This window comes from Hibiscus syriacus, unplaced genomic scaffold (genome assembly GCF_006381635.1).
Source record: "Hibiscus syriacus cultivar Baekdansim isolate YM2019G1 unplaced genomic scaffold, ASM638163v2 tig00110597_pilon, whole genome shotgun sequence".
Lineage (NCBI taxonomy): Eukaryota > Viridiplantae > Streptophyta > Magnoliopsida > Malvales > Malvaceae > Hibiscus > Hibiscus syriacus.
Genome location: NW_024062795.1, coordinates 2,356,908 through 2,376,033, shown reverse-complemented (window position 1 = coordinate 2,376,033; position 19,126 = coordinate 2,356,908). Strand labels below are relative to the sequence as shown.

The window sequence follows — 19,126 nt, the reverse complement described above, 5'->3', positions numbered from 1 at the left end:
TAAGTCAGAGTGAATATCATATTTATATAATTGTATAAATTTAACATTCTTCATTTATTATCTTATTTTTCTATTTTTTGAAGGAATTCTTTACTTTTTTTCTAAAGTGTTTTTTAATTTAATTTATATCTAAACAAATATCTTTCCCATTTTGATTTCTTTCTTTTTAGTATATTCTTGAAACGTTTGTTTGTGTCCGTTTTTATGACACGATAAAACATATATTCAAGGGAATGTTTTGATTTTTATTTTTTCACATCTTTTGGATTTTAATATTGAATTATGTCATCTTTATTATACATTTGAGGCCATGGTTGAAGCAGAAGCTAGTATGGTTTCAGCTGTACGGCACCGCCCTCGCATTCTCAACCCAAAGAGATTTAGATAAAACAGATATATATATAGAGAGAGGCATGAAACGTAGTAGGAGGGTGTACATAAATGAACAACGCCCCCAACATGGATCCATCAACTGCATTTATTAATGGTCAATATAACAAGATTTACACCATAAGTTCATATATATCTTGGTCATTTATCTACAATAAATTATACGCATGGTGTAGTCTTTGTTCTCGAGGAGGTACTTGGATCAAGAAAATCTTATATTATATTATATATCAAAGATAATGTTCTGGTATCAAAATTAAAATACATTCTAGGTTTGGTTGGGATGCTAAGAAACTACAACTCCAATATCTTATATTTTGTAAGAATTAAAATGCAAGTGATACTAAGATAATGATTCCATAAATTAAAACATAATATGATTTTAAACTCGAATAAGACATACATGTTACACTACTGGTTTTATAAACTGGGAAACTTCTCTTACATGAATAGAAGAATCGAACACTACATATACATACATACATAGGATCCAAAGGAAATTTATGAATTAAAACTACATATATTACCAGCCAAGTGTATATAAATGATGAGATATATATGAAGAGACGCCTTCAGCTTCAAGGTTTAGTTTTCTGGGTATAGATGTAATCAGTTTGAGCTGCAAGTGTTCTTCTCATCAAGCATTCTTCTTCCACGATTCCCACGCAGCTATCCTCCAACTCCACCTTCTGATCATTTTCTTCACCAATATCATCCTGGAATAATATTTGCAGTCAAAACAAGTCCCAATTGAAACCCGAAGGTGAAAAAGATAAAGTTTTAAAACTAATTCAATGATCATGATCAGAAATTTAAATAGCTGCCTCTATGTAACAGTAATGGTGCTGCTTGGAATCGTTATTGTAGGAAAACGATACCCCTAGTAACATCGATAGCATCTGTTATGTTCCGAATCGCAATAAATATAGTGTAATCGCTTATATTAATAAAAATTAATTTTGTTGTGCGAAAAAAAGTACAGTGTAATCGAAACCGCGACCACAACCACACTTTAAATCTCTGATCATGGTATACATATATACATACCAGTTGTTGATTAGCATGTTGAACTGAAGATGCAGGCAGTGGGCGGGCAACAACGAAAGAAGATAATATGAAGAAGAAGAGGAACATGATCATGCAAAAGAAGCTGACTTTAGAACACATCTTTCTGCCTTTTTTTTCCGGATAGTGTTTGACAAATAATAAGAGATGGGTTCAATTTATAGAGATTGCCATGGTTAGAGGGCCAGCATGTAAATTTAAATATTTAAGGGGAAATGGGTAATTATGGTATAGAATATTCTCACCTGTACTTCATTAAATATAATTAAATATTAATGAAAAAAATGGGACCTTAGCAAATTTTTAATTAGTTATGAATTTATGCATTCTTCAAGTTTTTGCCAAAAATAGTTATTGAAGGTGGAATTTCTATACATAAATAAATAAATACATAGATGAACAGTCTTCATATGCAGTCTTGATATGTGCGTCTGTAATGGGGAGTAATCCATGTAAATAATTCCCTGCAAATATATAATTCCCTACATAGAAATCTCTGCATATAGACTGAAAATGTAAGACCCAGCTAAATTTAAAAAGAGGAAACATGAATAGAAATGATACACAAAAGTCAATAATAGCAAGCTACGAGAAGGAATAAATTCAAATGAGTTAATTCTTAAACTAAGGCAACACTACTCCGATACCCTAGTTCTAAGCCTTCATACATTTCAATGACAGAAACATGTATAAAGTAGAAGTCATGGAAAGTACTACAAAGACATTAAAAAGAAGACAGAGATGTTACACCCTATGGCTGTGAACCGCACTACTCAACTACCCTAGTCTTAAGTCTCCATACTTTCCTATCAGAGGTCATGTCCTCGGTAAGGGCTAATTCCTTCAAATCAGATCTCAAGCAGTCTTCCCACTTCCGTCTTGGTCGTCCTCTCCTTCTGACACCATCGACTGTAATCGACTCTACCCTCCTGACCGCATCCGACGGTTGTCGCCTAAGGACATGCCCAAACCACCGTAGTCTTCCCTCCCTATATTTTTCGGATATAGGCACCACCCCCAAGTACATCCTAATAGCAGAGTTAGGTGTCATGTCCCACAGAGTCCTACCACATGTCCATCGAAGCATTCTCATTTCTGCGGCCTTCATCCTCCTTACATGATCCTTCTTGATTGCCCAACATTCTGATCCATACAGCAGCGCTGGTCTTATTGCCATTCTATAAAATTTTCCCTTTAGTTTTAGAGGCACCTTCTTGTCACACAAAACTCCAGTAGCAGCCCTCCACTTTAGCCATCCCGCCTTTATACGGTGTGTAACGTCTTCATCTACACCCCCATCTTTATGTATCATAGACCCTAGGTACTTGAAACAATCATTTGAGGGGATAATGTGTCCTTCTATGCATACTTCTACATCTTCATCGTTTTGGTTTCCACTGAAGTTTGAACATACATAATTTGTCTTCCAAAGCAGTCTTCCAGGTAGCAAGTCTACTATTCAGCTCAGTTTTTGTTTCAGCAATTAGGACAATGTCGTCAGCGAAAAGCATACACCATGGAACACCGTCTGGTGTCGCACAATAGATGTCATCCATAATCAAGGCGAAGATGTAAGGGCTAAGAGCCGACCCCTGGTGGAGTCTGATTTCCACCGGGAATGCCTTGGTGTCACCAACTGTAGTCCTGACGGTAGTAGTAGATCTACAGTACATATCACGAATCGCCCGGATATAAGCAGTTGGGATCCGTCTCGTTTCCAAGGTCTTCCAGATCGTATCGCGGGGAACGCTATCATACGCTTTCTCAAGGTCAATGAACGCCATGTGAAGATCACTATTTTTTCCCTATATTTCTCCATAAGTCGTCGAAGTAGATGAATCGCCTCCGTAGTAGACCTGCCTGGCATAAAGCCAAATTGGTTTTCTGAAACCCTAGTAACATGTCTCAATCTAGCCTCTATTACCCTTTCCCATAGCTTCATGGTATGGCTGAGTAGTTTAATACCTCTGTAGTTGCCACAACGTTGTGGATCTCCTTTATTCTTATAGATTGGTATCACTGTAGACTCTCTCCACTCCTCTGGCATCTTGGCAGTCTCTAAAATAATATTAAAGATGTTGGTCAACCACTTAACTCCCTCTTCTCCTAGGGTCAACCACACAGTAATAGGAATTTGATCTGGACCGACAGCTTTGTCCCTCCCCATCTTTCTAAGAGCCATTTTGACTTCCTCAAACTCAATCCTACTTGTAGGGCAGTCATTTGCCGTAGTATGATGGTCGGCTGACCCATCATCGATATTATCTCTACAGGGAGAGGCACCATTATTAAATAAGTCAAAGAAGTAACTACCCCAAACCCTCTTAATATCATGATCTTTAACTAAAAGAACACTATTGTTGTCCTTAATAAACCTAATGCTACCTAGATCATTTTTCCTATTTTCCCTGGATTTTGTAAGCCTGAAGATGCCATTTTGTCCTTCCTTGGTGTCTAATCTCTTGTACATTTCCTCGTATGCTTTATCCTTTGCTTTAGCCACTGTTTTCTTGGCTTCCCTATTTGCGTCCTTGTATCTTTGTTTAGCTCTCGATCTTTCTTCGTCGTCATTGCATTGTAGAAACTCCTTGAAGCAAGTTTGTTTTCTCTTCACCTTAGTTTGGACTTCTTCGTTCCACCACCACGATTCTTTATGTTCCTTGACCTTCCCTGTCGACAACCCAAGAGTGTTTTTGCCCACATCTCTAATGGAATTTGCCATATTTTTCCATAACATATCTGCATTATTTAATTTTGTAGTTCCAAAACCTGTATTAGACAAAACCTTACTCCTAAAGTCATCAGCTGTCGCTCCATGTAAGTGCTTCCAAAGGATCCTAGGTTTATCAAGTTTATCCCTCCTATGAGTGCTCCGCCCGCGGCGTACATGGAATACCAAAACCAATAATCTGTGTTGTGATGCACATGCCTCTTCAGGGAACACCTTACAGTCAATGCAAGACCATCGATCCCGATTTCGAACCAGAATGTAGTCGATTTGGGTACAATATCCCCTGCTATGGAATGTAATCAAGTTCACATCTCTCTTTTTAAAAAATGAGTTAGTGACCACCATATCATGTGCAGTAGCAAATTCAAGCAACGTACTCCCCTCCTCGTTCCTACTACCAAAACCGAAACCCCAATGAACACCATCGTACCTGTCGGTTGCACTACCTATATGACCATTGAAGTCTCCCCCTATGAAAACTCTTTGGTCCTCTGGAATGCTCCTAAGTACATCATCTAACTGATTCCAGAAGCAACGTTTTCCCCCATCCCCTAGGACAACGTGTGGGGCGTACACTGAAAGGACATTCACCACTTCCGCTTCTATAATAACCTTAATCATCATGATCCTATCCCGGTATCTACAAACTTCAACTACATTTTCCTTGAGCCTAGAGGATACCAAGATACCCACCCCATTTCTAGCATTATCTACGCCTGAATACCACAACTTATACCCATTACACTCTCTGGCGCGAGCCCCTTTCCACCTAGTCTCCTGAATACATGCAAAATCAATTTTCCTATTACTAAGTACGTCGGTCAGCTCCAGCAGCCTAGCATTTAATGTGCCTACATTCAACGAACAAACTCTAAGTCTAGTCTCATTGGCACCACTCTGTCGAGTCCTCTCCCTATACGCCCTATGGGATCTAAAAGAAGGACATGACCTCAAGTAATCATCTATAGTCGAAGCTATGAGGAACTATGAAAACGCTAGAGAATTGAGGGGTACTAAGAAGCCTAGTTAGTTACTTAATAGGATTTTAGGACAAATTAACATTATCTTACTTAACTTTAGACCAACAACAAGAAACCAATGATTGAATTTATATCTTACTTAAATATGTAAAAGTAAAATACAGAGGTCATTATTATCTTTGTATTCAAATTCGAACATGTCAAAAAGATTTAACTAATTTAACACCCAAGATCTATAACTTTTAAAACACCAACAGAAAAATTCGAGGGCTTTAATATGGGAAGTGGTGAGATCGAATTTCAGAGTTGCAAAGGTGTAGCCAGAGATGTGGTATGGAGCCAGAGATCATGATATAAACAAGATATATATAACAACAGATAAACAAAAAGCAATAAACCACTCAAAATCCTGCAAGAAATAGTTAAGAAAATTCCAAAATATTATCTACTATGATAACCCATAACCTGCAAAATTCAAAAATCAAGATATAATAGCCAAAAAAAAAATCGATAAACAAAATAAAACGAAAAACGCTGTATACAAAAGAGCAATTAGAAACAAGAAAAAATATACTCGACTAAAGAAGCTGCAAATTGAAAAGAACATAAACTCAAAATTATATAGTTAGATGACTATAAATTTTCGATGTTACCAAAGGAGATCCGAAAAGCGAAAGTGGTATGGAGATCTGAAAAGCGAAAGTGGGATGGAGGATTTCCCAGGGAGTTAAAAACCCAAGCGTATTCGCTGTAAATCCAAACAATTTACAAAGAGATCGAAGGAAATGGATTGACTGCTACTGCCTTTGTAAACTACTACTACGGTTTAGATCTGGAATTTCTTGGAAACAGATCTGAAGAAGTTTCGCCCAGTAAATCTGGTATAAGAAATGAAACAGGTGGAATTTCTTTTTATTTCTTCTTAATTATAAAAACTTGATACATTCAGTCAGGTGTTATTGTCAGCTTGAATTAAAGTATTTTACTATCTCTTTTCTTAATTTTATTTTTATTTTATTTCATTCTCCAGAATCCGTGTTTAATTTATTCTATACAGAAAGTTTTAATCTTATTAAATCAATGTCCATTAAAGAGTTTATTTTTTTCAATAACATGCAAACCTAATCAAACGAGCCTGATAACATGATTTTAAAACATCTTATACTGGTAATAAACCATTTTTTAAAGAGGTAATTAACCATTATAAACGTGCATGCTTTATTTTTTTTTTTGGAGGAACAAATCAATTTATATATATATAAATATATCCTTAGTTCTCAATTAAGGATATTATAACAAAATCAACAAAGTTTTGAGATTGCCGTCTCTCTTTTCTCGTATTTTCTTTGCTTCAATTTCCTATTTCTACATTCAGTTGTCACATTGTTTCATGATATGATTCATCAGGTTCCTCAATTAATAATGTTTCATTTGATCTCAAATAGTAATGTTTAATTGATTTTTTTAATTATGTATATGCTATGGATATTCAAATTAAGAAGTGGGGTAGTTTAAAAGAACAAGAGGAAGCTTTTAATGGAGGTTAGTAATCAACGAGGAAAGACTAAAATATCAGAGAGGGCATAATCTGAGTCAAAATGGGGCAACTCTATTTAAGTGAGTTTAGTCACTCGAGTCTTGTATTGTTGTGATTATGATGATCATGGCTATGTAGGTAACATTTTGTTCATTGTTATTGGCTCAATACGGACGATCATTTATGTATTCAGTCTATTTGATTTTGATCATAAGTGTTTAGTATACACATTGTATCTCTCATACATTTTATCAAACACCTACATGGCATCTTCTCTCCTCGTATCCAAATCATTTTTTTCTGTCGCATCTCGCATCAACCGATACTGCTCTTGTTTATCTGGAGTGCTACCAAGCTTCAATATCACTTCTGCATCTTTGCTCTACCAAATAATTCCCAAGTTTCAAAAAAACAAAGCATAATAGAATAAGAATAAAAAACGAATTTACTACTAACATAGACATTATTGATCTCAAAGGAAACCCAAAAACTTAAACATAAGCAGCTTTGAAGGAAGAAAGGGAAATCACATGATTGCAACTATCGAGCCTATTCATGCCAATAAGTCAAGGTAAACAAAGCACCAATAAAATTTTAGAACTTTTTGGAAATCAAGAGAACATATAACTGCAAGATGAGTAGCTCACAATATAACATCATAAGGAACTCGTGGATTAACGGATTAACGGGAAATTTTAGAACTTTCAAGGGGTTAGATGAGTGGTGTATGTTGATTTTTTTTTAACTTTTTAATTGCCGTTTCCTTTTTTTATTAATGAATTAATGGGAGTTAACGGCCGAAGAACTAAAACTGAACACATCGATAACGTAAGAAACCAAAACCTTTTTTTTCGAATCAATGACTAAAATTAAACGGACTTAAGAGACCGCCGTATAGTCTACTCAATTGTCATTCTATTATAATAGCTGTTGTTTGTTCATATGATTTGGTTTTCGTTTATTCCTTCTTCTCCAGCAATAAATGACAACACTTACAACAGCATAAATATCATCAATGATCAAACAAAATCAGTCATGGTGCTTACAAGCATCAAAACTCAACAAACTGCATATTCTCTCATCTTGTTCCTTCCTTCTACCAAAACAAGACTTATTCTTATAATGCAATTACATGTACAGAAACATCTCTTTCTATTTACCTTCAAAGAAGGGATTATTTAAGCACACCAGCAACTAGGCATCATTCTGTCCTCCAAGGTTACAATGAAGTCCGGCATTCTGTCGCCCTCGAAATCGAAGTGGAAGAGGATAGGGCATGATGACACCAGGCATTAGGTCATAATCACCGCCAACTATACGAGGAACTCCAAGTGGAGCAAACATTGGATTGGGATCTCTCCACGTCGGGATGTAAAATGGTCTATCAACACGAGGATACCCTCGTAATCGCCCTTCTCCGTTTCTTCCTATTCTCGCAACATGAATGGAACATCTTCTTCCAGTTCCCCATTCCTGCTGCTCCCGACGAATTTCCAAACTCTTCTGCAAATTTCTGCTTCCACGGATCATTGTTGGAAGCCAAATACCGCATCTCCGAGCAAACACATTCCATTCTTGCAAGATCGGAACCGGGCAATGACTCCAAAATCTTGAGCTTCAACTCAGTCGGGAGACGAATTAAACATGCCGGAAGAGCCAAACCAGTCTCGGAACAAAGATCTATCAACAATGGCAATGCAAGCCCATCCTTAACAATCCTCCAAAACTCAAAAACTTCATTCTCAGGATATGAATTAAAAGACCCATCTTTCTTATCATTCTTATCACAATTTACCATGGTTATCAAAACTGGACCATAGCCGGTTCAACCGGTTGAATCGTGAACCGGTGACCTTTCTGGTCCGATTACCTCACAAAACCGGTCTAGTAATGAACCGGCTGAAAACCGGTAGAACCAACTGAAAACCGGTAAAATCGGGATGAACAGGCTGAAAACCGATTTGAACTGCCGATTCACTTTTTTTCTTTTAAAAAAAAAATTAAATCGAACGACGTCGTTTGTTCAACGAGCCAAGTCAAATTCGAGTATTGCAGAGCTCGACTCGAACTCGAAAACTTTAAAAGTAAACTCAACTCGACTCAAAAATTCACGAGCTAAAAATTATCAAGTTCAACTCAAACTCGAAATATAATATTAAAAATTGAAATCGAAAATGCTCAAACTCAAAAAAAAATTAGAAGTTCGATTGAAGCCTAAACTTTGAACTCAATTGAAGAGAAAGAATAGTTCGCTCTGTGCTCACCAAAAAGCTTCATGATTTTGAATGTTAAATTACCTCTATTATTTATAGAAGTAAGTTGTGATGCTCTTCTATGTTTCTTAACCATGTGATATTGGTTTGTTCTCATATTTTTACTTTTTAAACTTTTGGGATACTCTTCTGTGTTTCTTAGTCATGTGGGATTGTTTTTTTTTAATAAATTAAACCAAATGACATCATTTGTTATGATTTTTTTAAACCTCAATTTTATTTTTTTGATTATAGTTATATAATTATATTTATTATTTAATATATTTTACCTTAAATATTATGTTATAGTTAATTTAAATCATTTTGTTTCACTTGATTTTATAATTTTTAATTTATATATGTTATGACTTGTGATATTTTTATACCTTTTAATATTGTAAACTTAAAAAAAGTGTTACATATATATTAATATTACTTTGAATATTATGTAAAATTAAAAAAAAAATATTATTTTATATAAAATCCGATTCAACCACGATTGAACTCGGTTAAATCAGTGAACCAGTACCTTCACCGGTTCAATGTCCAATCCAATTTTAAAAACATTGCAATTTACCCACAGTAAATTCAAAGTTGGGGGAAACCTATGTTCATCTAGAGACAATTTATACAACACAGACCCCTTAACCAAAGACCCATAGACCTGAATGAATTGGCCTAAAGTTAGAAACTTCAAAACAACATAATCAGTCAAATTAGAACCGGAAGAATTATTATAATCAGCCCTCAAAAGTTCAGGCAGAGAATAACAAAGTGAGAAAGGAGAAGCGAACTCATCTGGCAAATGAAACCGATCAGTTTGCATCCCCGAAACGGGATCAATCCCCACAAAACCCGACTCCAGTAAAACCGCGTGGACCGCAATCGCCAATAGCTTGAGAATGCTTCCATTATCACCAAGCTCTTACCCCAAAACCTTCCTCAAAAAATAGGGCTCGGACAACCTTGCACCAAGGGAAAAATCATCGATATCCATAGCTTATGTTCCTTGGGTTTCTTGAGAAATTTCGGGGTCTATCAAAATGGGTTCTTGAAATTGATTCAATTCTTCGCCTGGGGTCTCTTGATTGTTGCTGGATTCCGGCATCTGATTCGGGTCTTGAGCTACGGTTGCTGATTGAGGGTCCTGAGTGGGAGAATTGGCAGAAAAAGCGTTGGGGTTGAGGGAGAAATAGATAAGGTCACCGGAGGCGACACCGATGTATTGAAGGGAAGTGTGAGGTGAAGGCGCAAGAAGCTGATCCTTAGCGTTGAGCGAAAAACAGACTGAAGATGGAGAAAGATGAGGCGGAGGCGAGGGGAGAGAGGCGAAGAGGGTTTCCTGCAGTTGTAAGAAAGAACAAGGGGATGGAAGTTGGATTCTTTGGGTTTCTTTGGATTCATAATTTCTCAGTCTCATCTTCATCTTGATCGCAAACAACGAATTGATTTCTTTGGTTTTTGAGTGTCGGAATTGATTTTCTTAGATGTTAAGCAATACAATAGAGATACATATAGGGAGAGAAGCCTGCCGCAATATTATAAAGTTGTTTAGAGTTTTAATAACTTCTTATAGGATAAAAATATTGGATAAAGTACATAAATAGTCTCTCGATTATAGGGAATTATTTTTTTGAGTTACTCGATTATTAAAAATTATAAACTGATCCTCTATGGAATTATTTTGTTGAGTCCCTCGACTATTAAAAGTTATATAATGGTCACTAAACTATTCACTATATTTCAAACTCATTCTTTTTCATTAGAAAATTGACGATAGTCTGAGTTGAATGTTAATCTGATGACTCAAGCAGCATGTTAACATCCAACTCAGACGATCGTTAATTTTTAACATAAAATGACGAGTTTGGAACATAATTAATAGTCGGATGACCATTTTATAATTTTTAATGACTAAGAGACTCAACAAAATAACTCTATATAATTAAGAGATCATTTTATAACTTTTAATAGTTGAAATATTAAAAAAATAATATCTTATAGTTCGAGACCATTTATGTACTTTATTCAAAAATATTTGGTTAAACTACACTGTTGATCTTTTTTATTATTAATCTATCTTATTTTAATCAATAATTTTTAAAAAAAATCGCTCTAATCACTTACGTTATTAATTTTTCATAATCAGCTTGTATTGAGATTTGAGTCTGTAAAGGTTCGGATTGACCAGATCAAATTTTTAAGCTTCGGTAAAAATTAATAGGTTTAGTCTAATGTGAAAACAAACGCAGCATATTCATGACTGACCGTCATGGCTTTCACCGTCACAGTGTCACCTTCATATCTGACAATCCCTCCCTGTAGCAAGCTACCTTCTTTCTTTTTCAGGAACCCTAAATCCCATTCCTTTCAACCCCTTTTTGCCTCTCGACGAAGAACCTTCAATTTCACTCAAGTGACTTATAACCTTTCGGATGGCCCGCACAATTGGAGCCGTTCGATCGCTACCGATTTCTACGATGATCTAGAAGTAGACGACGATGAAGACGATGATCGAAGTTTGGATCTGTTAGTTAAATTTGTTCAAAACGTTTTCAGAAAGATTTCTAAACGAGCAAGGAAAGTCGTTCGATCTGTTTTGCCTGTCTCCATCCCTACTAATCTGGTACACTCCTTCATTTGACAAATTCCTTTATTTCTCAATTTTTTCCATATATAATTATAATAAAAATAAAAGATTAACTCCCTTGTTGAATTCATCAAATTGTTTTCTCTAATTTAGGTGGGATTCTCTGTTAATGGTGTCCTGATACTGGCGTTGTTGTGGATTTTAAAGGCATTTCTTGAGGTAATTCATCAATTAATCCCCATTTGTTCACCAATTATGTTAATTTCTATGCAGTTTTAGATATGTTATCGATATTTTCAATCTCATTGAACTGTCAGTTCACAGCTAAGTTGATTTTCAGTTCAATAGCATGTTTACTTACAGGGTTTCAATTTGTGAATCTATAATGACGTATGTGGAAAACATTGATTTCAGTAGTGTAAAGGTTCAGTTGGCTAAAGTTGATAAACTAATTATAACGACGAAGAGGATTAGTCCAATAGACTGAAATGAAGTGCTACTGTTCAGCTGATGGTTTAAATTAACATCTGCTTGTGGAAAAACTTGTTTGTTTCGGCTGGGAATTCGATATGGTTGCTTAAATTTCAGTGCTCTGCCTTTTTGTAGCCAGTTTTCTTCCTTTGTCTTCCTTTCTATTCTTGGTTGGCCTAGTTATTGGTGCTGTTAACTTCTAATTGATCAGAATTTTGGCTTTTGATTGTATACGGGAGGGATGTATTATGAACTAAATAGCAATTTTCATTGTGGAAATTGAATACCGACAGGGGTAGCAAGAGGCATATATGATGACCTCTCTGACATCTGAGGTAATTGTAGTTTTGAAGACAAAAAAGGGCCTTTGGCCGAAAACTAAGAAGTAATGATTATGGCTTAGTATTATGCACTTCATTTCAGTTGATAAACTAAAGCCAGTTGGGGAAACAAAGTGTTCATTGCTGTAGGGCCGCTGCTGGTGTTCGTCTGCTCCTTTTTATTTGTGGTTATGTTACTTGAGATTGGATTCACCGGGAATTGATAATAGAATCCACCTTGAAATGTTACTTGGAATATGGTTATAAAACTTATCAAGCCAAGCTGTTAGGTCTTTTCTATGCATGTAATTTATACAGTAAACAAACCAATTAAATGTGCATGTGCTATGTTTACTTTCTTAACCATACAATTGTGGCCTGTGGGCATGTTTTTGCAAGGTAAACGAAACTTGATGAGTCCTGCAAACTGATTGTTCCTTCTGATCTGCCCACTCATCTTCTTCATGTTTTGATCTATAATAGGTTGTTTGCACTCTAGGAAGTGTTGTGTTTGTAAGCATCTTACTCGTACGTGGCATTTGGATCGGCATACTCTACATGCAAGAAAGCCGTGAACGAAGGATCGACGAACTCGTCGATGACCAACGCATGTGGAGTGGTACACTACCTGCCATCTGATTTCCAATTTTTAGTTGAGGACATTCGTAGAGTTAGTCTTGAATACAATTTACATACTTAAGTGCATTGTTAAGGAAATGCCAACGTTAGCCAACAATCATGTTTGCCATTGTTTTAACTTTAAAACAATATATGAAGGGATACAAATTACCAAAGAAACTATATCCGAAACTGTAATTTAAAGGAAAAAAATGAAAGATATTGAGAAACAGAGTTGAAAGGCTTTTATGTATGGAGATCCTTAACGATTACAGCAATAGCCCCAGCCGCTACAAGAACCGGTATAATCAAGCAAGGTATGGCCAAGACGTTTAACCATATCCATTTCCGGCAAAAGGGTTGAATGTTTTCTCTTGATATGTGCATTTGGATCGGGAAATACATGGTCAATGGCCAAAACGCTGCGGTGCCGAGCAGACCAGAGCATTGCCACCATGGTTGTCATATTTATAAATGTTTAAACTCAATGGACAAGATAATTATCCATTATGATATGCTTAATATATTATAAAATTAAATAAAATCGGATTAGAATCTTAAATATTAGAATTGGTGTTGGGTTCATATTTTAAACTATCAATTTCTTTTATCTGAATTCATTTTGTAGGGTTAAACATTTTAGTCAAACCCTCCACGGTTTTAATTTGAACTCATAATGGAACTAGGAGTCGCTTGACAAGGATGGCTATTTGTATTGAACTAGAAGCTCCTCTCTTTTCTTTTTTCGATTTAGTAAAGATGTGTTTACATTTTCAAAGTAAATGCTAAGGTTCAAATTTACATGAGGTGGGATGATATGAGTATCATTGATCGATTAATGGATCTCGAAGCTCCTCTCTTTTTCGATGGTCGATTCCGACATGTTGAGTACGAGATGAGTGGTGATTATAATGAAACGGCAGAGGAACAAGCTTGAAACGACAGAAAGTGGAGTAAGAAGAAACGATTGCTTGATGAATGATGGTGGAAAACAATGCACGTGATTCAAGGAAGAGAAAACAGTTCACTTAACATAAAATTTTGCGTACCATCATATAAAAAGGTAATGTGTATAAAGAAGGATGAAAGACGTTAAGAAACAGAGGTGAAAGGCTTGTATGTTTGGAGATCTCTAATAATTACTGCAGTGGAGCCAGCTGCCGCAAGAAGTGATATAATCAAGCAAACAACCGCCAAGATGTTTAACCATATCCATTTCCAGCAAAAGGGTCGGACGTTTTCTCTTGATATGTGCATTTGGATTGGGAAGTACACCGTCAACGGCCAAAACGATGCGGCGCCGAGCAGACCCAGAATGCCATTAAAGAATGGAAGAATCATCGCCACCACGGTGGTCATTATTACGTAAGCCGTTCGCCATACTAACCTGAAGGTACTGAAAGTATAATCCCCGAATAATGGGAGTTTAATTGGTCGACTTTCTTTCATGAAATTATTGTTTGGCCATCGGTTTAAGCACCAGTCTTCCACCTGCTTGAATATTGGTTGGCAGAACACCTGGAGAAAGAAAAAATAAAAAGGCGTTAAAAAAATTTTAACATTTAATTAAATCGTCATTTTAGCTTTTGTTATACTTTTTTTTTGAGTATTTTTATCCTTAATATTTTATTTAAGAGTAAAAAAATATCTAACATGTGATTAAATAATCACTTAATCTTTTTTTTTCTAGAGCATTTTGGCCCTAACGTCTATTTTACGATAAAAATGTTCAACTTTGGAATGATAATTATTTGTCAGTTAACGGTTTCTATTCAGGATGGTGTTCACTGGTGCTACCTGATAAGCTCCCACAAGATGAATGATAATGCACAGATTAGCAATGTCGATAAGCCAGTAAGGTTCATAAAAACCAAAGCCGGTTAGGAAATTGCCAGGCGCGGTGTTACCAAATGCTGCATATCCCACAACTCCACACGATACGTAGAACATGGTAGTCACCGAGACACCGATGGAGGTTGCCTTCTTCATGGATTCATTTTCTGGTGGACTTGATTTCAGCGTGTCCTGCAATTCCATGAACACGTATTTTTAAATTTCTTCGAAATAAAAAGGATCATAGAAATCATGAAACTTGCCTGTATTTCAACGAGGACAGTGGAGAAAGCATAGGCGAAGGCAATGTTGCCAATGAAGCAGTTCCAAATCTTCTGTCGGCTCGTCATATTGACTCCCACCGTCGTCCCAGTCAAGCTCTTCCTAGAATGAGACCCTCCCGCAACTTTGGCTATCGAGAGACCAAGGCCGATGCAAGAGTACGCGAACGACATAACGGCAGCCACCGCGGACAGCCACGAGAGCTCATGAAAGTTGGGAATTTGGCTTAATGCGATCTCTATAACACCGAAGATAATCATGAACATGTTGTTCTTGACATGGCAGCCTGCACCATGGCCATTCTTGTGAAAGCAACCTGATCTCTTTATCGCCCTGGTTAAATCATACACAATAATATCATATTCTTGGCATAAAAATCAAAATCAAAAAACTAAAAAAGCAGAAATCTAGCAAAAATCTTACGCCAAACTAATAGCTGAAGTGATCGAATATCCAATTGTTATCCCCACAAGATTCAATATTGTGCTATTCCACAAAACCTGTTATTGATCCCTCCTACAAGGAAACCAGAAAACTATTAGCATTGAGGTTACGTACTTGAAAGAACCTACTTTATGGTCGATTCGTCACCTAAATTAGATTTTACAGCATCCATGTAACAGCTACATCTTCTTCCGGAAACAGGATCCCTGCAGCAGTCAGTTAGCAGAATTGATGTGAACCAAGTGATGACGGAGAAGATAACGAGAGCAATGGGGCCACCTATCCACCCTAACTGAGCAATGGCCCATGAAAGAGATAACACTCCTGAACCTATAACTGCTGTTATTATATGCGCACCTGCAGTCAACCAAGTTCCTGCAAAAACAAAACAGCAATATCCACAATCTCCGTCATCAACTAAATCTATTATCCGACTGTCAAATCTATTCATCTTTAAATCCATCAATAGTTATCAATGCTAAAATTTATATCAGCTACTCTACTATCCGATGTCAAGGACATATATACCCAGACAAGCAAGGCTGAAGAGAGGATCTTTAAGCCTACACGTATTATTTATCGTCTTTTTTAATTCCTTTCGCTCATCTCTCCATATCATCGACTGCAACTCTCTATCTAATTTAGCTAAGGTGAATCACCAAAGTCGAATATAGCTTACCTGTTCTTTTAGAGCTATCATCTTCAACATTAGGAGCAATGGTAGGCTTGCCATTTTCCAATTCCATGGTATGTAATGTTTAGCTTTTCAGGAAATATAAACTTGAAATATACTATACACTTGAAATATAAACCTATTAGGAGTATTTGTTTCCTGAATAGAAAATCAATATTTTCCTTTTTTGTAATAATATCAATTATTATTATTGAAAATAAAAACCAATAATTATTATTCAATATTAATTAATTAGTTATTTCATTAAAAATGGTGAGTGGCTATAATAAATTTTTATTTTTATTTATTAATCTAATTTTAGGGTACGAAAAATAATTGTTTTGTTGATTAATCTGATTAATAGAATTACATTAACCAACCTTAAAAAATTATTCTAAAGACGATAATTAACAAAATCAAGTAATAAAAAGATCTAAATCTTATCACCTTATATAATTTTTATTTTGCATGGCAATGTTAACTGTGTTGGGTGACATAAAAGGAAGAACAAATGCCATTAATGGATTACCTTTTTTCAATAATAAATTAATCGTTTTTCTAAAAATGTAAAATAAAATAAAATTAATTAAATTTTTTCAAAAAAAAAATCGACATAAAAATATATTAATTAAGAAGGGTTGAATGTGGTAATGTGAAACGTCGTAATTATTCACAAATAATTAAATTGGTGATTTTGCTATTATAATATAATCCTTAAATTAACAATTATTCTTTTCTTCTTTCTTTTTTTTACTGAAACGAGTCTTGAGCTATAGTATGAGAATTTATAATCCTAAGTTTTTAAATTATTAAAAATTTAATTTGAAGATAAGAAGAAAAATGCAGGGCAACTCAAAAGTGTTGCTATCAACAGATTTAAGAAGCAACATTAAAAAATATTAAGAATAGTTAATTTATTTTTTACATAGCGTTAAAATTAATCCTTAAGATTGAGAGAAGAGAATGTGAAGAAAAAAATATATAAGAGATGGAAAAGACCGATATTTGACCCTTAGATCACCGCCAATAACATATAATTAAATTTAATTGATTTTAACGATTAAAAAGATTTAAAATGAAAGAAAAAATTGAATCTTATTCAAATTAGATAGGTATAACATCAAAATATATCCTTAATGTTTGTCTAAATAATCATTTTGATTGTTATTCTTTTTTTAAAGTATTTTGACTTTTAATATTTTAATTTTGGTTAAAATAATATTTTTTATAAAATTATTAATTAATTAATTAATAATCAATACTTATTGTTAAAGCAATGTTTTATATATATTTAACTCGTAACATGATATTTATCACATCAATTATTTTAATTTTGATTGATTGATGACATAATATATGTTATAACAATAAAATTATCAATCTATAAAAATGATTATGTTACCTATGTCATGACTACTAAAGTAATGACATGTCATATACTTTATAATCAATTAAGCACATGTAAAATTATTTTTGTCAATAATAACTATTGATTGATCACAAAAGTTATTGTACGACGGATTAAACATATCATCCCCAAATTGATTGGTGACCATCAGACTAGCTTTATCGCCGAGCGAAATATTCAAAAAATATTATTATTATTAATCAAGAGGTCACGCATTCTAGGGGGCTCAAGAAAGATAAATTTGGTTGGATGACTGTCAGTAGACCTTCAAAAAACTTTTGACAACCTTAAACGGGGCTTTATTCGTTAAACTCTTTTGGCGGCTTCTTTTTCGATTACTCTTGCTAACCTTATAATGAGTTGTATCTCATCTGCAATTATGCATATCCAATGAAAGGTGACTTCAGTCCAATGTTTATTCCTGAAAAAGGTATCTGCCAAGGCAATCCTTTGTCTCCCTACCTATTCATCTTGTCGATTGAGCGATTGAGTAATCTAATCACCCATGCCGTGGCTTCTAATGACTAGATTCCTTTTTTTCTTTCACGATCGGGCTCACCTCTGTCACATTTATTTTTTGTCGATGACCTTTTTTTGTATGCCAAAGCCACGCAGCAGTAAGCCTCCCTCATGGCTCGCATTCTTGAAGTCTTTGGGTTCTTTTCTGGCCATTCCGTGAATAAAAGAAAGACAAATTTATTTTTCTCCGAACACGCCTGTTGCAAAACATGCTATTAGTGATCTTCTGGGTTTTAGCCTTGTCAATGAGATAGGTACATGCTTGGGAACACCTGTGCGGCACCGTGGAACTACTTATAAGCTCCACCCTGTCATCATGGATCAGTTGCGCAAGGAACTCTTTAATTAGTCCTCTTCTAATCTTTCACTTGCGGGTAGAATCACTCCGGCGAAGGCAGTTTTACCGGCCATTCCAACCTATTTCATGTAGACGAGCTTGATTCCGATCCATGTTTGTAACAACATTGAGCAACTCATCCGACAATTTATTTGGAAATCCAAAGGAAGCGATGAAGCTTTCTCCTTAGTTAATTGGCATACTTTATGTCAACTTTATAAGCATGTCGGTTTGGGTATCCGAAAGCAATTGTTCCATAACACAACTCTAATTTGGAAGATTTGCAATGCCTTGGTTAATGATCTGGAGGCGCTTTGGGTTAAGTTGCTGTGTAAGAAATATTCAGTCTCGGAATTGGCTCCGATTTTGATCCATAGATCCTCTTGTTCTCCTCTTTGGCGATCGCTCTCAAAGACTTGGCCTCTCTTTTATTCGAACCTTTTTTGGTTTATTGGGAATGGTGTGTCCACTCTTTTATGGTACGATACTTGGGTACTGGATCTTGCCTCTCCACCTTTGGAGGCTTTCGGAACAAATTGATATTGATGATGTTGTCGTTGCTGACTTCACCGATGGCAATGGAAAATGGAACTGACAGACTTTGGTTCCCCTCATAAATGATGTTGCCATTTAGCACATAATGGGTATCCCCGTGCCAAATCCAGCACTGGGTCAC

At 35.5% G+C, this 19,126-nt stretch overlaps 1 protein-coding gene and 2 pseudogenes across 1 annotated transcript; 1 reads left to right on the top strand and 2 right to left on the bottom strand.

The window, feature by feature from the left end:
* Nucleotides 1–7,712: 7,712 nt before the first annotated feature.
* On the bottom strand, nucleotides 7,713–10,447 carry LOC120133825 (annotated as a pseudogene).
* A 757-nt stretch (nucleotides 10,448–11,204) lies between these two features.
* Nucleotides 11,205–13,136, top strand: LOC120134336 (protein SHORT HYPOCOTYL IN WHITE LIGHT 1-like). The gene is made up of 3 exons (XM_039150769.1): nucleotides 11,205–11,581; nucleotides 11,699–11,764; nucleotides 12,820–13,136. The coding sequence occupies exons 1-3, from the start codon at nucleotides 11,228–11,230 to the stop codon at nucleotides 12,973–12,975; spliced, it is 576 nt and encodes a 191-aa protein (XP_039006700.1). The 5' UTR covers nucleotides 11,205–11,227; the 3' UTR covers nucleotides 12,976–13,136.
* Nucleotides 13,137–14,041: 905 nt separating this feature from the next.
* Nucleotides 14,042–16,259, bottom strand: LOC120133855 (annotated as a pseudogene).
* Between the last annotated feature and the right edge of the window lie 2,867 nt (nucleotides 16,260–19,126).

Coding starts and splice junctions, on each gene's coding strand:
- LOC120134336 (XM_039150769.1), top strand. CDS start 11,228: ATGGCTTTCACCGTCACAGTGTCACCTTCATATCTGACAATCCCTCCC. Junction 11,582..11,698: donor TCTCCATCCCTACTAATCTG/GTACACTCCTTC, acceptor TCTCTAATTTAG/GTGGGATTCTCTGTTAATGG. Junction 11,765..12,819: donor TTTTAAAGGCATTTCTTGAG/GTAATTCATCAA, acceptor GATCTATAATAG/GTTGTTTGCACTCTAGGAAG.